Here is a 20326-nt window from a genome sequence, read left to right as displayed (position 1 = left end):
GTACCACAATTGTGTACCATATATGACAACTAAATACCCACACATCTTGATATGTATGTGCTATGCGATCAATGAACGCCTGGGTATAAAAAGAAGAACTTAGCTGTACAATTATATTAATGTTGTAAACAAAATTATAGACTATTTCAAAAGGCCTGAAATAAACACAAGGAATAATTATGCTAAAGGTAAAAACTCATGATATGTTCTCTCGCCCACAGCTGAGAGAGATTAAGAGTCATGGAAATAGCACCAGGGTGGCTATTTCATCTGCCGTTTCGTCTTCCGTCATTCACCGATGTTCACTGATGTTCGACGGAAAATTATAAGTTATTCACATATCTTTTACTTCAGAATAAATATTTACAGTATTTTAAGATATGTATGCTGAGTTCAAAAGATTTAACGTAAAATGACTTAGAATTGGTTCAGGATTCGTGTATATATTATATATTTGAAGTCACTTTCTTGTGACATCGCGGAAGCCTCGCACATCCACTCGACCATGGTCATTTTCAGACCACTGGTTCCCACGCCCTGATGGGGGTGATTGTAGAAATTATACAATAGGGAATGGGATCACTCACAAATGCTCTGGATTTAGGAATTAATACAACAACATATGTGACTTATCTGTTACAAATAATCCAACTATTTCTTTCTTAACCAACGATGGTTTATGGCTTACTTCGTTTGTATGCGTGTCACTTAGTCTTGTAATCCAAAGTTATGACTCTTCTTTTGGAACTGAAATTGATGTTATGCAAGGTACCGACGTATTCAAGTTATAAAGTACAATTTCCATTTGTGATCATAATTGGAAGATTAAATAGATTTGTATAGTCTAAGGATTCGATGGAAATGTGGCAATTTTAATTAATGGATGCTACAATGATGGTTCAACTGTACCATTTCTTTCTGCTCTCCAAAAGGTTTATAGCGAGAATACCCAATTTGTTTTGTATTCGTCAGTATTCTAGTGTGGATAATTGAATTAAATAATCCTTCTTTTTATTCATCAGTTATCACATTTTTCAGAGACTGCAATTGTTATATATATATCATTGCCTAAGAAGAGAAAAGTTTTTTTTTTCAAAAGCTGAAAGATATGCCCTCTTATAAAGTTGCTCACGAAAGGGGAAAAAGGCACGAAAGTTATACATACCAATGGACTTGTTTTCATATCCTTATTTCTGGTACAAACATCTCTTTCATATCATGATAATATTAGTGCACTCTTTAAGAAACGTTTTTGATGTAAATTTGATACTGTATTGATGAATATATTCGATCGTAAAAGGTCATCTCAGTGTTAGTCTTTAGCTTGTTCAGGCCGGAAAATCTTCAAGGATGTCAATCTTCTTACTATGAAAAGTCTCTGGGCGGTGAACTTTTCAATATGCATTATTTCTAATACCTGCGTATTTACCTGCAATTGATCTAAACATGTCACAAAGCATATGTTTGTGATCAATTGTTATCTTATTTTGAGTAATTTAGAGTAAACTTGGTCATAATACAGAAAGATGTTTTAACAGATGTAGCCAAATGATTATAAGCAATGAAAATGAAGTCGAAGGCAAATGGTGTAATCATAACGTGGAAATGACGTCAACTGTGATTTTCTGTTATATATTTCCGCTCCGCAAACTAAAGGAAAGAAACTGTTATAAAAAGAACATTTTGCTTTTGATTTGGTGTGAATCCACCACTTAAAAATTCAGTCAATTTCTTGCACAGTTGAGGAGACTTTTCTTACATAATCTGTAAAAACAGAGAAAAGGAGAAAACACAATGATTCACAATCAAAATTGTCAATTGAATGTATGAATGTGGTTTCTGAATAGATGAACTATTTCTTACATATGTCGTATGAAGCGGTGTCGCGTGCAAGCGGTTCACCTCGGGGGTAATAATTATCCATGTTTGGTAATTTCATATCAAATTCCCAAAGTTCAAATTGTTATAATCATACGAAACGCCGTTTAGTCTGGTTGTGGTTTTTGTAAACATGTTTTGTACTTTGACTTCAAATCAACTTCCTTGTTCGTTTTCAAGTAACTGCTTAAAGCACTGTGTTTTACGAACGAAGTTTTTCCACTGTTCCGGATCTTCAACTCATTCATTCAAATATGTCACCAAAACAGAACTAGCATTGGTCGATACAAGTGGCAAAAGTCTACAGTGGAATGACGACATTCCTTACTGGTTTCAAACCTCTGGACATACAATCAGCGTCCTTGGCCTAGTTGGTTAGGGTGTCCGCATATAGCAGGAGGCCCGGGTTCGAATATTTAAAATGGTTTGGATTTTCCTACTCATTACAATTTGAAATATATATTCTGTTGTTCATAATAAAAGACTCTCTTGTCCAAATTAAATTAATCTAGTTTTTCATAACAGACAATTTATTTAAATGTTGACGTGAGGATAACACATTGAGTAAATACATTCACTTTCAAAAACAGTCAGCAATGAAAATCATATTGTACGTTAAACGTTCGACTAAATATTGTGATTTGTTACGGGTAAAACATGCATCTCCGAGTGTCGTTTCCGAGAGAGTCTCCGAAAGCCAACAATGGCCATATAAGGAAGCGACTCTCGTTTCGGAAGTTAAATCTGTGACTTTCCAAGATTGTGAGTTGTTTCCGGATAGCCTAATCCATCTTCCGGAAACGATAACAAGTAAAGTCAATCATTAATGTAAATATAAGCTTAGGTAAATCCCAATAAGATCAGTAATGGGATTCAGTTAGAGATAATTCGTCTTAGAGTTAGAGGGACTTGGCTTGTTACATTTTGTTGTCTTTGGTCTTAAGCCTCAGAAAGGTTGTAAAGTTGTATATGTGTCTATAGGTGAATACATCTTGGTTCTGTCCTAAATATACTAATTTCTCGCTCCATTTTTGTCTGAGTTTGCCTCGTGCTACATCCCCGTATTCCACATTATATTCCTTTTGGAGAATCGAGACGTAACGGAACAATATTATCATATATTATACAACACCTAATTATATTCCCGGCCATTAGATTGGTCAATTGCTCGTCGATTGCATGCAAAATCCGCTCTATTGCACTCTATGAAATAGAACCATGTGTTATACTTTTTTGATAGCACTTTTTTTCAGTGGTAAGAGAGCAGAGAAACCTGTCTGTTCAAAACAATCTGTTGCATGAGTGCATTTTACATCCAATTATATCCAAATTTGAAGGTGTTGTATAAAACAAATAATGAATGGTTTCCATTCGTGCAGTAGTGCAAATATTTCATTCGTTGAAAGATGTAATTTGTTCCATTCAACTCGGCTGCGCCTCGTTGAATGGAACATTCCATCTTTCAACTCATGAAATATTTGCACTATTGCACTCATAACCATTTATTATTTGTATACTGTAATTATATGAATATCGTTCTCACTAACATCAACAATATCAAACACTCATTTAGGATGAAATCAAATTGGTAAATCAGATAAAGTAGCAAAGCAGACACAGTCATTATTTTCATACTTAAAACCATCTTTTTGCCATTTTTAGAAGAATGAACAACCTTTTGTTTTTCAATATTTATCGCAAGAAGAGTACCCTTAACAACTGAAATTTCAGTATACTTTGAAACAACATCCATGTTGCTGCATAAATCAAATATATATACGTGGTCAGCATATTAGTTTCATCAGTTTGGTTTTTGTAGGAAGGAAACCGGACACCGTCTTTCCTCTATTATGCATATCCGGTTGACCAGATTGCCAACAACTGGAAGGCCTTGCCGAGCCAACTTATCTGTACGTATAGTTTATTGAGCTTCAAGATACATTTAACGGATTCTCATATTATGAGTTGTATATGCAGTGCATATATGCGTGTATATATATATATGTATATATATATATATGTATGTATGTATATATATATATAGCTAAATGTATACTTTGGTCGACATTTCATGGTAAATGAGCCATTGCGTGGACTTCTACATTACGTCGACAATTTGGTGTCCACGTATTGTTTGAGCAATATTTTGCGACCACTCATAGGTACCTATCACACTATGGAAATACTTTTCCTTGCTCCGGAGAGCGCCATTTATTTTGTGTCTAACTCCCGTCTTTTTAGCATTTGGTCTTCAACCATTAACCACGTGTTGAAGTTGAATGACGTATAAGTTAGTGATTTCAAATTGGGCCATTAAGAGGACTTCATTTTTTAAGTGTTTTACGGAAAAGTTTGATAGGTATATCTTCATTTCAAAGCTGTCAATAGTTGTAGTTTAAGACTAGTCGTATCATACGATAGTGAAACAAATGACACGAACACTGATAAAAACTTAATGCAACACAGATATGTAAATGTAGTCCATACTCTTGACATGAGAGAAGTATAAATTCTACTGGGGGTTATCTCCACAACCATATAAAAGACAAGCTGTAATATATAACTTACAATGCACATTTTAATGCAAAGTGATCATATACATCCCCAGATTGTGTTGTCAAATTTCTAACTCACCTTCAAGAAGGATTTTCATAATATAAATATATTCATTTCTGGTCTCTGTAAAATGACAGTTCATGCTGGGTCTTAATGTCAGTTACTGTAGGCAACACGTGAGTGCAAAGTTACTTGGCAGTAGAACCTTGTGTTGTATACGACATATTCTGCATTGCCCCAAATATGGTCTACTGCCTATTATCTTAGATTTCTTGTACTGACAACCTGATGACGTAGTTCCTCAAAGAGACTTTTAATCTTCCTTATCATATTCTGATGTGAGTGCAAGGCTACTTGGCAGTAAGGGACATATTTCCATTTTATCAGTGTGATCTTATACTCCGACATCACAGGGTGAGCTAAAACAGCACTCTAGAAGGAACTCCAGCCAGAATAAATAGACTGCTTCATAAATCAAAACCTTGTGTTGCATACGATATATCCTGCATTGCCCCCAATATGGTCGACTGCCAATTTTCTTAGATCTCTTGTACCGACATCCTGATGGCATAGTTCCTCAAAGAGACTTTTAATCTTCCTTATCAAGATTGAATGCATACTATAATGAGATTGGAACAATCTTCTCTATGGGCATACGCATGATTTCTTTTGGGAATGTTTGAATGTGTACCTACGCGTGTTAACGCAGCATGTAAGGGGGTTTTGAGGATGGTACATTCCCCGTCAGGGCCTGGAGATTTTTGAAACATGAAAACCCACATGGAGCTACTTGGTGCACAAGTTTTACACTTTTGTGGAAAAAAAACAAGTTACTTGTCGGGGGGGGGGGGGGGGCTGTGTGCATGTCATAAGTAAAAAACTGGAAATAGTAGAAATAATAATAGCTACTTGTTGCCATTCCTCACCATCGGAGAGCTCTTAACTGACATATTTTGTTGTACACTGTGCTGAAGTAGCTAGGCTAGTCAACTTAACTAAGAAATATATTTCTCCCTCGGTTCAAGATCACTAAGATCAAGATGTATTCACATCTAAAGTTTTTGACCCCAGAAATAGTGGAGGTATTCTGTAGGTATTTCCAACTTCAACTGCCTTGAATTTGTTATCATGATTGTTGTTTTGTTGTTTCAAAAAGTGAGACAAGTTGTTTGTATGGTATGTCTGCCTTCCTTGTTTTACTTTTGCATGGTATGCTTGCTTGTTTCTTAGAGGATGTAATATAATTTTGTTTGCAATGTTTTTTAGAGGAAGTAATGTAATTTTGTTTGGAAAAGACAGGACCTACTTGAATGTTTGGTTTCTTGTATTGTGTTTGTGTATGGTATTTATAACATTGTATCGTTTCATGAGCCCAAAATTATGCAAAGCAATCCTCGAAAAAATCCACTCTCCATTTACGACTTAGGAGGAAATTGACATACGGAATATCGCTCTATATTTCTGCAATCAATATCATCAACCATGCTCATTGCATTCAAAGTCTATCCTTCGTCTAGATTGCCTTGGAATGATCGCAGTGAAGTCCATTATCCATTATCAGGTCTAGGGTACAATATGTGCAATTTCCCTGTAATCTCAGTTAGGACCAAACCATCACCATCGCAATTACGACTGAACAGGTCTCTCTTCACAGGCTGAAGTTTGTAACTTTAGAAATATTTGAAAAGAAAATACCAAAACACTTTTCTTTCACTAAAATTTATCAAACATCATCAATGTAATTGTGGTTGTCAAGCAACGTATGAAGACTATTGTTTACTAATGCTAAACCACTCACTAGTGAAAGATTCTTTTTTGCGGAACTGAGTACATAGGAATCACTACATGCTTATTTTCGAAAAATGTCTGCCTTAGCAGGCTAAAACGTAATTTTAGATGATTTTATTGGCTAACAGTCTGCTAAAAACCCATTTGTACATTTTCACGGAGGGCTGAGGAGGGGTTACAAAGGTCGCTGCTCTAGACCTCACGGGTGAAATTCTGTCCCCTAACGACTTGCGTCTCAGACTTTCTACTGTCCCTTTAAAAAATAAAATGGGTCCAACATAGTGGCCTCATCCCTTGAAATTCGAGGAAGGGCCAAGTTCACCACACCTTCCTCCAACACTCCTGGACAAGTGTGGGGTCCTTTTAAAATACAGCATAAATTGATATTAGTTACTAATTACTATATTTATTTTCCATTTATAAATTTGCAACATTCCATTTGACGAATGTCGATGCTGTCTTTCTAACACATTCATGTTAGATTTTAACTATTAAATGCACTTTCAGCACATAATTTGTGGTGAGGTGATTTAATTTCGGGTGGTAGTAGTCCAACAGAAGGTATTCAATCAAAGGATCGATGATTAACCTTAATGTCCAGATCTTGGTTAGAATTAGTCAAATCTCTTTACAACCACAACTATTCCATTAGTTTTATGAAGATATAACTTTGCCCACTCAAAATGAGGGTTTGAAGTAGACTTATACTGTCCCTTAGAAATGACTCAATGTAGACATATACAATGACCCCCTCTCATACACAATTATATAAAAAGGCCCAAAAAGTGTATATCTCTAACCGACTATGTAGTAAAAAAGACAGATGAAATAATGGCAAAGGGGTTCCGTAGAAGTGTTCCTCGGCATTCATTCACTCAATAACACGTGTTTTCACAGATATATATCTATATACATAATTTGTCCACCAAAATGTTAACTTTTAACAGATGTCGACCAAAGGTAGGATATAGTGATATATATATATATATATATATATATATATATATATATATATATATATATATATATATATATAGGAATAACGGAAAAACTGTTAAACAACTATGCTGCATTTAGAGAAAGGCTGGATCTCGAGTGAGATACAATAATTGAATTAGGTAAATGATTGGAAGTAAAACAGCCAATGTTTGGTTTTTGCAGAGCTTTCGAGCAAAACTAGCTCTTCTTCAGTGCATGATCACCGAAAGTGACAAGGAGTAGCAGGAATTGAAACTGTTTTATAGAGAAGATGTCGGCATGGTTGTAAAGGCAAAGCGACTTACTGATTTCTGCTGAATAGAGCAGAAGTTTTAGAAATTCGGATTATTTTAATCCGCGTCGGATTATTTTAATCCGATTCCGTCGTAATTGTAAAGGAATTGTTTTGGTTTATCTGGGACGGCAAATCGTTTCTGATGTTTAAACCGAATGGTGCCGTGGTCTTTAGGTTTAGTTCCCAGAAATTTTCTTTCGCTTTCCTAGATTTATCTGTCCAAGAATCGTTCTGGTCAATGGCAATAACACGCAAATTCTCAATTGAATGATTTTGGAGATTGAAGTGATTTGCAACAGGTTGGTAGATCTTTTTTGTTTTGATCGCCGATCTATGTTGTGTCATTCTCATTCTAAGAGTGTTTTTTGACTCTCCAATGTATTGTAAGTTACAAATATTGCAGTAGATGAGGTAAATGACATTTTTGGATAGGCAGTTAATTTTGTGCCGAATTTGGAACGTGCGTTTGGTTTGGTTGCTCTGAAAGGCCCCGGTCGAATCGACAAGTAAGCACGTTTTGCAATTTTGTGTACAGGGCGATGATCCTGTAGTTTCTGTTTTGCTTTCCCCTAATGGGGTGTCATCCCGAAAGGATGCCCGAACTAAGATATCCCGTAGGTTGCTGGGTCTTTTAAAAGCGATGACAGGTAATTCTGGGAATACTGATTTCAGGCGTTCGGTGCCTTGAAGTAGGTGAAAATTCTTCTGAATGATATTAGCCAGTGGTGGGAGACCAGGGTGGAATTCAGTAACCAATGGTACCCTTTTGGAACTGGTTGGACGAGTTTTGTACGTCAATGTTTCGGTACGGGGTTTGCTTTTAGCCTTTTTGATGGCATTTTCAATAGTACCCCGAAAATACTGTCTGTTTAGGAGGTGTTGTGACAGTTCTTTAGTGCGTGAATCAAAATCGACTTCAGAGGAGCAAATGCGTCGAATGCGCAACGCTTGACTGTACGGAATATTTCTGGTACAGTGACGTGGATGGCAACTGCTTGGTAAGAGGTAGTTGTGCTTGTTCGTAGGTTTATTGAACAAGTCTGTTTTGAGTGAACCATTTTGTAGGGTCACGGTGGTGTCCAGAAAGTGAACGCCATGTCCAGAAAAATCAGCAGTGAATTTGATAGTGTGATGAAACGAGTTTATGTCATCAATGAAGAGTTTTAGATTAGCCTCACCATGGGTCCATATCATAAAGATATCGTCAATGTAACGTAACCACGTGTGTGGTTTCAAGTTTTGTCGAGATAAAAATTCTTTCTCGAGGTTTCCCATAAAGATGTTGGCAAAAGACGGTGCCATTTTGGTACCCATTGCGGTGCCATGAATTTGGAGGTAGTGTTTGTTGCCAAATACCAGATTATTGTTGGTCAAGATAAGTTGCATTAATTCGGCCAATTCTTTCTTCGTGGGGGTTTTGCCACGTATCGGTTTGAATGCTTTTGTGCAGGCCGAAATGCCCTCTTCGTTAGGGATATTTGTGTATAACGAAGACACATCCAAGGTAACTAACAGAGAAGATAAGGGAAGATTTTTTATTTCCCCAATTTTCCGGATGAAATCCGTAGTGTCCTGCACATAGGACGGTAGGGCCGAAACGAGAGGTTGGATGAGGAGATCCACGAATTTGGAAATTTTTTCAGTCGCTGTGCCATTACCCGATATTATGGGCCTCCCGGGATTGCCTTCTTTGTGAATTTTAGGCAGAAAATAAAAGCGACCAGGTTTTGGGTCATTTTCCAGGAGGTTTTGGCCTAACTTGCGGTCAATGGAACCGTTAGAGACTATCTTTTGGATGACTCTTTTCACGTTTTGTGTGATTTCTTGAGTTGGATCAGAATCCAGGAGTTTGTAGTGTTGAGGGTTGCTGAGTAGTCTGTTGGCTTCCTCTCTGTAGAATTGTTTGCCCATAGCGACAATTGCAGAACCCTTGTCGGCTGGCTTGATGACAATGTCATCGCGCTTCCGCAGTTCATGAATGGCCTGTCTCTCAGTTTTGTTGAGATTGTCGCGGAAGTCTGGGGCGGAGGTGTGTGTTTTGACATCATCTTCAATGGCCGAAATAAATGATTCAAGAGGCGCACAATGGGCCTTGGGTGGATTCCACGAGCTTTTTGGCTTAAAATTGGAATGCAAGTCGTTGGTTTCTTGCGTGGTGTTATTGCCATTTTCGTCGGCAAAAAAATCACGGAGACGTAAGCGTCGATAGAACAGATTTAGGTCAAGAGAAAGTTTCTGAGCGTTTACTTGCCGTGGTTTAGGGCAAAAATTTAGACCTTTGGAGAGTAGGTTTGTTTCTCCTGCCGAGAATTGGCAATCAATGGTAACAACTGCACTTTTGGTGGTGTTGCATGCGGTCTGTATCTCTTTCCGACGGAATCTGCGAGACCTGGTTCTTTTTGAGGTTTCAAGTTGGGTTTCACCAGAAGACTTAACTCTTTGCGTGACATTATCCCTCTTCAATTTGTGACATTGTCTTGAAGCTAGGGTATGTGAGAGGTTCAAGCAAATTTTGGAGATGGAGTCAAGCTTTCTTTCGAACTCGTTCTTGGGGAGTTCTTTTTGCAGTTTTCTGGTTTTGGAATCAATTTGCTGGCTAAGTTATATATATATATATATATATATATATATATTGGGTTATATTCATTTATTAAACTAATTTAATCTTAATTTATATTGTGAATATTAGTGAATAATCCAAACTATATTTGAAAGCTAAAGTATAGTAAACAAATGCGACCAAATATTTGAATCAACGCTAAAAAAGAGTAGTCTAGGTATAAAAACATTATACGGTTTGGAATGGACAAGTGAATCATTAGGAAAACAGTTAACGTACTATATGGTTAAAGCGTTATTCAATCATTTTATCATTTTCCTTTTCTCAAAGGAACATGATATTCCGACTAAATCAGTTCTTCTGTGTGGATTAATTGAAGAATTGTCACGTATTCTGAAATACGGTACCCAATGAGCTTGTTATGCGCCAGTAGAGCTGGTGGTGAGACTCTGCAATAGCTTCGATGGCTCTGGAATAAGTCTAAACTTGCACGATAGGATATTTCGAAATACATCTCTAAACTGAGGATGTTTTAGCCCATAAATGATTGGATTCACACAACAGTTAGCGATAAGAAATATCGACACCCAAGGAATGGAAGGGTAGCTGGGTGGTATCAAACAGGCGATAGCAAAGGGCATTATACAGATGATATACGAACATACCACCAAAAACAAGTTCTTTGTCACTTTCACTTGTCTTTTGAAGGCCGCTGATTGGGCGTTGCCCTTGTTTTCCCCTCTACATGCGTTGTTGGAAAACAGCTCGCGATTTTTAGCTCGAATGAATCGATAAATTTTGACGTAACATGTAATGATAATGATCAAACAAGGAACTTCAACGAGAACACTGCTGATGAATGCGTAAACATCCGATAAAGGATGGGTTGAGTCAGCTGAACATATCTTATATCTCTCCGAGTAGCCGATTCCTCCAAGGCCACACAAGGGTGGGACCGTAACCAGGACGATCGGAATGATCCATGCTGAAGCTAACATGAGGACAAGATTTCTCTTTGAATATAGTTGGTCGTAGTGAGTACGAGATTTAGTTATTAACGTGATACGGTTAAAGGCGATTAAGGCGAGATTGACTATGCTGCTACCAAGACCAACCCATACAACAATAGCAACAAAGGTGCACAACGGGTCTGGCAACGGCCAACTATCGTTCAACAAAGCGACAACTTGGAACGGAAGGACGAGACACGTAGCAAGATCAGAACACGCCAAATTCACGACAAATGAATTGGTCTTGGTTTGCAATCTTTTCGAAAAAGTCACAGCAATCATAACCAATATATTCCCAGGAATGCCAACAGCCGCCACAAGTATCACTATAACGGACAAAAGTGTTCTTTGTGTCGGATCTTCAAAAACGTAACCAGGCGAATCGGTGGGTAAAATCGTAACTTCAACTCCCTTCGTATCCATCTTGTTTACATTTAAGACTCCTTAACGTTTTTAAGGTTTTGTTTCTTCTTTGGATTTTGTACTCCTCAACGAAAACGGCAGTTTTGTTACTTGTAACGAGCAATTTTACGGTATAGATTGGTTGAACGGTTGTAGTTATTCCTTACGTATGATATGCAACTGGTACTATATGCCACAGTGAACTGAGAAGGCTGTTAACTTCTCACGCAATACTCAACGATGATGTATTCCAAATATCCGGTTTGGCCCCCAACCGAGTCGGGTCTGTCCCACATTCGGTTCCTCTATGCAGTGTGTTATAAACCTGAGTATATTAGCTGGGTATATAATACTTGGAGATCAAATTGTCATTATATTGCGGATATTTAACACATGTAGGCAATGTCTAAAGTCGTAATTTACGTATGGCATGTAACTGGTGCTATTTGACACAGTGAACTGGGAAGGCTGTTAACTTCGGAGGCAATACTCAATGATGATGTACTCGAAATAGCCGGTACTTGTCCCATATTCTGTGTGTTATAAACCTGACCTCTGAGTTCATTTGCTATATAATACTTGGAAATCAAATCCGTCATTATATTGCGGTTATATGGCGCATGTACGAACTTCCAAGTTCGTTAGTTCAATACCACGCAGTGTATCGTTTGCATTGTGAAATATAAATCAGTTACATGAATCACTTCCTGATATTCGTATAGTTTTTTTTAAACGTTGGCCATGAAAAAGCAATAATGTGGTGTGGACGGTTGTTAGTTATCACGAGATCTAATGGAAGTTAATCTTGGATTGTCTTTAGTTTCAGACTGCAAGCTGATTGCGATTTTATATAAAGATGTTGTTTGATCTGTTGACTTGAAAGAACTTGAAAGAAACTGTGGTAAATGAACACGGGCTCCATGAGAAATTTGACAAAGAATAATATATTCTAGTTTCATGACGTAACTTCAATAGAAAAAGGGGTGGAATTAGACACTTTTTAATAGTCTAAATCTTTCGTTCTTCATCTTATGTCATTCAGTATTTTACCATGTACAAATGTAGCGTGGTTCTTACTCGCAACTATAAGGCACATTTAGTCATTCTTTTTAATAATTCACAGTACTTGTACTTTTAAGGGCAATATTAATACACTCAAGTAAAGAAAACATTCGGGAGCTATATACCGGATAGTGTATACTTGGGTTAACTATATAGATATTCGTTCATCCTTATTTTGAGAGATTTCACAACTTGATGGTAGACCTTCGATGCCGATTGCAATCTCCAAGTTGACTTACAAACAATTTATATGACGTTAGCTACTATATATTCCTTTTAGTCATTTTAATTTGTATTGAGAAAAATCAATTAATTACCCATGTAATCAATATTTCCATCGTTATCTACCCCAGCAACTCTCAGCATTTCTTCAACATCCTCGGTGGGTAGAGTATCACCATACGTCTTCATGACGTGACGAATGTCGTCAGCACTAGAAATATAGACATGAAAACATACTTTAAAAACGAATGAAAAACACATATCTTCAAGTGTTTTGAAACATTTTATAACTGTGCTTCCTCTTTTGTCCTCATCAATGGTTTCCATCACAATAATTTCCTGTTGAAAGAGGATGCCGGCAAGGAGACCCACTATCCCCATATATTTTTAAATTATGTACTCAGCTATTGAATGTTTTAATAAGCAATGATGATTCCATTCGAGGTATTGATATCGGTGGAAAAGAATATAAAATGACTCCTTATGCTGATGACACCAGGTTCTTTGTCGAAGCGAACGAACGATGTTTTCGCAATTTACTCAATCACTTTTTCGTGGAATTTTCAGGTTTAAAAATGAATATTAGTAAGTCCATGTTAGTGGGAGCAGGAACATTGACTGGTTTTCAAATGTTTTTGAACGATATTTATTGGGTTTTTGGAGAGGATTTTACATCCTTGGCATTACCTTCAACATTGACATCGATACTGAAGTATGACGGTAAAAAAAAACAGATCGTTTGAGTCGAAACTATATTATTCAAGAGTATTCTGGAAGGTGGTATTAAAAATGATTGACATAGCCATACATTGCGTTGCACTTAAAGGTATATATTTTGTTTTAATTATTTGTGTTTACAGAAACCAGATCGTGTAAAGTCGAATCTATATTATTCAAGATTACTCTGAAGGTGGTATTAAGAATGGTTGACGTATCCATACACTGTGTTCGTTGCACTTATTGTTGCATGTTTTGCACGTATGTTAAAAAGCGGTTGTCAGGGACATGTTTCTTGTTATTTATCAAGATACATTGAATATTTAAGTATGGGAATGATGTTAACAGGAATGCAAATTAACTTGAGTAGAATGAATTTTGGAAAGATGTGTTAGCCTCAGCCCAATATTTTTGTAAACAGGGGATTTCACTGGGGGAAAAGGAAAAATGACACATTAACTCTGAGTCAGTCGTGGAATAATAATTTTAGTAATCAATCAACCCGTTCTTACTCTCATCGGTTTAGAAAGGGCATCTACTTTGTAAACGAGCTAATTGATAAGAAAAGGGTACTTTCTACGTCTAATACCATATGGTTAGTATTTTGGGCATTAGTAATCATTTTCTTGAATACCATTGGCTTATTCACTATATTACGACGGCATGGAGTAACTTTTTTAATAATCTACACCATAGCATTCCAAACCCCGGTATATAGGTTAAGCAGTATGATGTTACACCGTAATTATTTAACGTGTAAATCTGTTTACAGTAAACTCTTATAGCAATCCGAGTTCAAAAGAAAATCTCTGGAAAATCCCTGGATATATCGCAATCATCGTGGGCTAGATATTATACTCCATTCATTTCCGTTGTTCTACCAACGTTCAAATTAAATGGTTTCAGTATATTATTCTCCATATAATTTATCCTATATTTGTTTTATAAACGCCTTACAGTGAACTGTACATTTTGCCACAATGACATCGAGAAAATCTAACACATTTTCATTTTATTGCAAGTTTATATTTGTACTTTGTAATTATATTCACAGCGTTTGTGTATCTGCGCAAACATTAAAATAAACCTTTTTTTTTTTTTTTGTGGGGGTGTGACCAGGTAGCTAACGTTGAATAATTTTAGTAAAGGAACATATATTTAAATGCAAGCAATTTAAAGCCATTCCATATGTGTTTAGTTTGCGTAAGTATTTTAAAGATTATTTTAACATTAACGAATATAGTTTTAAGGAAAATATCAAGGTAATTATTTCGGAAAGGTACAGGCTACCATAGTATCATTTATTGGACTTGAATGATTAATTTAATAACGTTTGTATTTCATTTAATATTAAATTTATGGAACGCATTTGATGTTTTTTTGTTAACAGGATTTTAATTTTGAAAGTTAAGATGGTTGCCAAGCAAAAATAAAGATAAAATGAGATAAACAATATCGCTTCATGAATCTTGTACCTATAAGTGCTGTCGAATTACGTATGTAGAGCAATATGCCGTTACACTTTGAATATTGTCACCGAAATTAACAACATTTCTTCCCTTAGCCTATATGTATTGAGTCGTCGGCACTGTGGGTAATACATGCAAATGTGAAGATTTCGGATATTAGAATTAGTGAAACAAATGATCTTCTGAAGTAACTCGAAGACGTGTAAATAGGTGACACGCAGATAGGACCGCAAATGATGAAAATGAAAAAGTGATGTAAATAATTGTACAAATTATATATATGACACGCAGATAGGACCGCAAATGATGAAAATGAAAAAGTGATGTAAATAATTGTACAAATTATATATATGACACGCAGATAGGACCGCAAATGATGAAAATGAAAAAGTGATGTAAATAATTGTACAAATTATATATGCATTATTTTGTTTAAGTGTCAGGCAATATCCTCAAAACAATTTCATCATTTGTTTTTGTTTTTCGGTGTTAGCAAAAGTCAAATAAACTCCAGCTCTTACCTTACGTGGCCTTTAATATCAGTCTCAAAGACTTTGAAGGCTTGTTTCATCCCATCGTCAATACTATGTTTGGACATCTTGTTCGCCATCATCGTGAGAAACTCTTTGAAATCGATAGCTCCATTTCCTTTTGAAACAAAATGTGTGAGATACTGTTTTCAAGCTATGACACGTACCGGTCGCAATCAAGAACTGTCAAAAACTATAGAGCTGTCATTAAAGTGATTATTAGAGACATCGGAGACACATACGGTACTATGGAAAGAAATTTGAAGGAATTGACACAATTGTGGTTACTGCATATTTAACGTCCATTAATTTAAGGATGTGACGTAACGTTAACCAAAGTAGTTAGCAGAATGCAACAAAATGTACCCATCGTTCTCCAAAGTTATCATTTGGAATCTAGATGTATGTATATATTCGTGCTCCAATAGTTTATGAAATAGTTTTATAGGATGTAATTGTAAAATTTTAGAATTTATAAATATATGTGAAGAATTTGTCAGTTTCTCACATACTCAGAGAAATTTTTTACAAAATGAACAAATCCTCCCTCACAGTCGCATTCGTGCTCCAATCCTACCAGCGTGCTATTGGGAAAGAATGCCCGATATTCAACAACACTATAATCGTGTTCATTGGATAAATAAAACTCAAAGAATTTGTTTCTATCGCAGTCTATGGTTTTTATACCATCAGTGTCAGCCTCGTCAAACATTTCTCTGATTTCCTCCTCACTCGTATCTTGTTTCAGCAACTTCATCACCTTGTCTAGTTCATTGGCACTGATGACGCCATCTTTGTCTTGGTCAAATAGAAGGAAGGCTTCCTTGAACTCTGGATATCAAAGCAAACAGGTATATAGTCGTCATGGTAAAGAAGAACTTGATTCGCAAAAAACCTCCCCTCCTCCCCCCAAATACCCTGTCCAGCTCGGAATTACATGTTTCCTTAATCAATAAAGATATGACATATTTCTAACGTTTTCAATTACAAGAGTTCATATTTAGTTTACTTCTTTATACTTATAATTCTGACGGATTCAGATCATGCTAAAGCAAAGAATATCCCAAAAATGGAGAAAGACATATTGGATGGAGATGAGTGGCTTTGTTTTTGCTATGCTCGGAGTATATAAAAGACTTGCACATACGTAGACTATTTCTTACTGTTTCTATATATTTTTTTCAAACTCCGAGAATCCGGATCTAAGAATTCATACTTCTTTACTTATCATGCGTGCAGGTTTACCTGTTCGTAGCTGTAGTTTTAAAGTCACTTTAATTATTCCGATTTGCTCTTAGTTTTCCGCATTAATCGTGAGATAAAGTTCGATTTATCATGTGAAAATTTCCGTCAGATTTCTATGGTAGGATTATTTATTGTCTTAAGCTGAATGACATTGTGAACTAGGTTCAATGTTCGACGTGAGTAGTTCGCATGTATCAAGTCTATGACTAAAGTATTGTATTTGATGGTGAACGAAGTTCAACAAACTGTGAATGTTTTCATGTCAGTGTTGACGTTATCAAATATGGCAGCAAATTGTTCCGTTTGTCTTAATACACAGGAGCAGAAGAAATCAAATTATATAACCATTAGGTACATGACGTACAAAAAGGAAAAGGACAATTCTTGGTTAGTTAGACCCAGGAAACCATGAAAGGTGTAACACAGGCGTTCAATTGCACCTTGCAACAAATGAACACCATGCGACTTACTCACCATGCCTTTGTTCTGGTGTAAGCTCATCGACCTGTTATCGATAAATTAATGTTAAAATACGTTAATGTTTATGTTTATGCATTAATAGTCAGTGATGTAATCAACGGTCTAAAACTACCTCTAGACGGAGGGTGTTGTGAGGGCAAATGGGGATGACAGAAGCGAAGGTGGGTCAATGTTGGTCAAGGTGGGATACTTATAGTGAGTCAGCGTTTCATGGTGTCACTGATCTATTTTAGTGTGTCTTTTCACGTAAGCTATGTTCATATATATTATCGAACGGTTCTACACTTTCCGGCTTACTCCAGCTATTGTATTCAGATTGAGCACTGGGGTAAAGAAATACCATAACAAGTTTGTATCAATAATGTGTTCACTTGTTGAGGAAATATTCCAAGGATAGCTATAGCTTTAACTCGTTGATAAATACAGTTATTCATATTTTAGTGTTTCTTTTCACGTAAGCTATGTTCATATATATTATCGAACGGTTCTACACTTTCCGGCTTACTCCAGCTATTTTATTCAGCTTGAGCACTGGGGTAAAAGAAATACCATAACAAGTTTGTATCAATAATGTGTTCACTTGTTGAGGAAATATTCCAAGGATAGCTATAGCTTTAACTCGTTGATTAATATAGTTATTTAAATAACTTGATTGGCAAGATCAGTTAGGGAAAGGGATTGAGGGAAGATTATACCAAGGGTTGTTTTATTTCGTAAATAGCTAATTTTACAAATTGTGGTGGCTTATGTGTTTGACCTATCACTGAATAGAAATAATGGCAAAATATCTTTATACCAACCAATTCTAAGTTTAAAGTATTCCAAGCACATTTTTAAGATCATAATATTCGATCGTTTTGTAAACTTCATTATCAAGGTATGAAATTTAGTCGTTGAAAGTTGTATATGAAGTAAATAAACGGACGATTGTAATACATATGCAGTAGGTCTCGTATGTTAAAATCGTCCAAAATAACATTTCCAGAAGTTCTGTTTAACCTACGGCTTCATTTATTTCAAAGCTTATATAGAAGATAACATATTTATTCATAGTAAGTATGAATAGCCGATGTATAGATACACTAAGTAGCACGACAAATAAATCTAGCAACAGATAAACTGAAGGAAAACCACATGACGTCACATGTTATTGTGTGCTTACATACCATGTTTTCATCTGTATATTATGTACGACGTATGTACTTACTGAACTGATCTCGTCGCTAGATAATTTTCTCCAAAAATGATTGCGATTTCGGAATTTCTTTGGCGTAGCCATAATCCTGCTTTACTCATCAAAATTGGTCATTTTGTAAGTAAAATGCTCTCCTTGTAATACATGGACCTAACTATCCGATTTACTGTGCACCTATACTTGCTATACTGCCTGCAATACCGAGATAACACCTGTGGTACAGCAGTAAAAAGCAAGCACTATTCAGGCCTGGTTTTGTCTTTCAATATCTCTGTCGAAGCGTGACGTGAACGGATTTGTCTAAAAATATCCGTTGTTGTTGCTTTATTTGCACCAGTATGACCCTAATTGCAGACGATCCCTTTGCCATATATTGACGTATGTGTATTGAAATGTTGGAACGTGTTGTCAAAATGTTAAGATCTTTTTGTAATATTCGTGGTTTTCAACAAAATGATACATTACAGCAAACTTGCAGATATAGATCTTGCCGTTTTGACAACACCATATGATTATTGCGTTTGCGAGCCTGACTGATGTTAAAGGTTACCGTCGTTTCCTACGACAAAGAATAAAGTTAATACCGTACCTCTGTATTCAGTTTAGGCTGATATCTTTATTATTATTATTATTATTATTATTATTATTATTATCATCATCACTATTATTATCACTATTATTATTATTACATAAAAGTTCTTAAATGCTTAATGCGTAATAAGGAATTGCATTTTCAAAGTTTTGAGGAAGATATGTTTGACATAGTTTGCATTCTGAAGTTATTGAGTGTTTAATAAGGTCAGAACCGGATCGAAATTATATCACTTTAATGTCGCTCGCTTGAAAATATTTCTAGGAGTCAGTCTAAGAATGTGGTCCTTTTGATGGTTTTTTCGCCGTAGAGAGTATCTAATACTCTTGAAACTTGTTGGTACTTTTGGTGACTTCAAACATAAGGATTTCATCGTTGCTAAAACACATTCCAACTGTATATTTTCGACTTTGATTGTACTACTTTCACGCAAATTCGGTACAAAATTATCGTTTTCAACAATTCCGGTTTCAAATCAAGGAAAACTTTGTCAAATTTTTTCATGAAACCTTTTAAAAAAAACATTACGTATGTTTCTCTACACATAATTTCATAGTTTACACATTTTTAAAAGTTACCCCATTTGTTATTTTTCGTATCTGTATATATTTGAATTCCTTTGACATCTTTCACAACGTCCCTTCTATATGCACTATATGATTTCGTAAAATATGCCCCCCTTATCATCAAAACTTTCACAACGAACAAGGCCGTTCCGGCTCACACGGAATGTATATTTATTTCTTATGTGCACCCACAGCAATAGAACATGCGACAAGTGAATCGGCCCCAAATCTTTCCTTCCTTCTAAACTAAATGGTTTAAACATTGTGCAATGTAGTGCTTTTCATCATTCGACTATCTATTTTTAAAATACGTTCATTTCAAATAAACCTTTACGGCACATTCTGATCATTATTTACTGCTGTTTTACTTCGACGTCATCATACATTGGCCACAACTATCCATGTGTACAGTGATCAGCTGGTGAGCATTCAACATCACGTATCTTACCGTCGAACTCGAAGTCTTAAATGTGATACCACGGAAGCGTCTCAAAATCATAAAATTATAGCCAAAACAAGTGACCACTGACAATTGAATACGGTGAAATTGCACATCAAACATATGTCTAAGTTGCGGTAGACCTAGCTGTTTGCACAAGTAGTCCCAAACTCCAACTTACGTCTAGGCCTAGCCTAATTAACTTTCGGTAGTAATAAAGTTACATAAGAACCAAGAAATTATTATTAATGTTTGGTTCTCCAATGGAAGCAAAGGAACCTATGCAGTCAGGTCGGCGTGTATGTGTGTGTGTGGTCAAGGTTTGGCCTCACAACTGGTGAC

General features: G+C 36.1%; 2 protein-coding genes across 2 annotated transcripts; both read right to left on the bottom strand.

Moving 5' to 3' along the window:
• Positions 1–367: 367 nt before the first annotated feature.
• On the bottom strand, positions 368–18598 carry LOC139971106 (neo-calmodulin-like). Its single transcript, XM_071977307.1, has 6 exons — positions 18400–18598; positions 17187–17217; positions 16155–16298; positions 15459–15585; positions 12847–12962; positions 368–1764 (listed from the first exon to the last, which is right to left on the bottom strand). The coding sequence occupies exons 1-6, from the start codon at positions 18469–18471 to the stop codon at positions 1721–1723; spliced, it is 534 nt and encodes a 177-aa protein (XP_071833408.1). The 5' UTR covers positions 18472–18598; the 3' UTR covers positions 368–1720.
• On the bottom strand, positions 10375–11897 carry LOC139971101 (G-protein coupled receptor moody-like). Its single transcript, XM_071977300.1, has one exon. The coding sequence runs from the start codon at positions 11486–11488 to the stop codon at positions 10475–10477; it is 1014 nt and encodes a 337-aa protein (XP_071833401.1). The 5' UTR covers positions 11489–11897; the 3' UTR covers positions 10375–10474.
• Positions 18599–20326: the final 1728 nt, after the last annotated feature.

The sequence above is a fragment of the Apostichopus japonicus genome, chromosome 8 (assembly GCF_037975245.1).
Source record: "Apostichopus japonicus isolate 1M-3 chromosome 8, ASM3797524v1, whole genome shotgun sequence".
Taxonomy (NCBI): domain Eukaryota; kingdom Metazoa; phylum Echinodermata; class Holothuroidea; order Aspidochirotida; family Stichopodidae; genus Apostichopus; species Apostichopus japonicus.
Note: the sequence above shows the minus strand (reverse complement) of the source record. Positions and strands in the feature narration are given on the sequence as shown.

What these genes read in the sequence shown, in the direction of transcription:
- LOC139971101 (XM_071977300.1), bottom strand. Translation starts at nt 11,488, where the DNA reads ATGGATACGAAGGGAGTTGAAGTTACGATTTTACCCACCGATTCGCCT.
- LOC139971106 (XM_071977307.1), bottom strand. Translation starts at nt 18,471, where the DNA reads ATGGCTACGCCAAAGAAATTCCGAAATCGCAATCATTTTTGGAGAAAA. An exon ending in CTAGCGACGAGATCAGTTCA is followed by an intron (nt 17,218 to 18,399) that starts GTAAGTACATAC and finishes TATCGATAACAG; the next exon opens with GTCGATGAGCTTACACCAGA. An exon ending in TGACGAGGCTGACACTGATG is followed by an intron (nt 15,586 to 16,154) that starts GTATAAAAACCA and finishes TTGTTTCAAAAG; the next exon opens with GAAATGGAGCTATCGATTTC.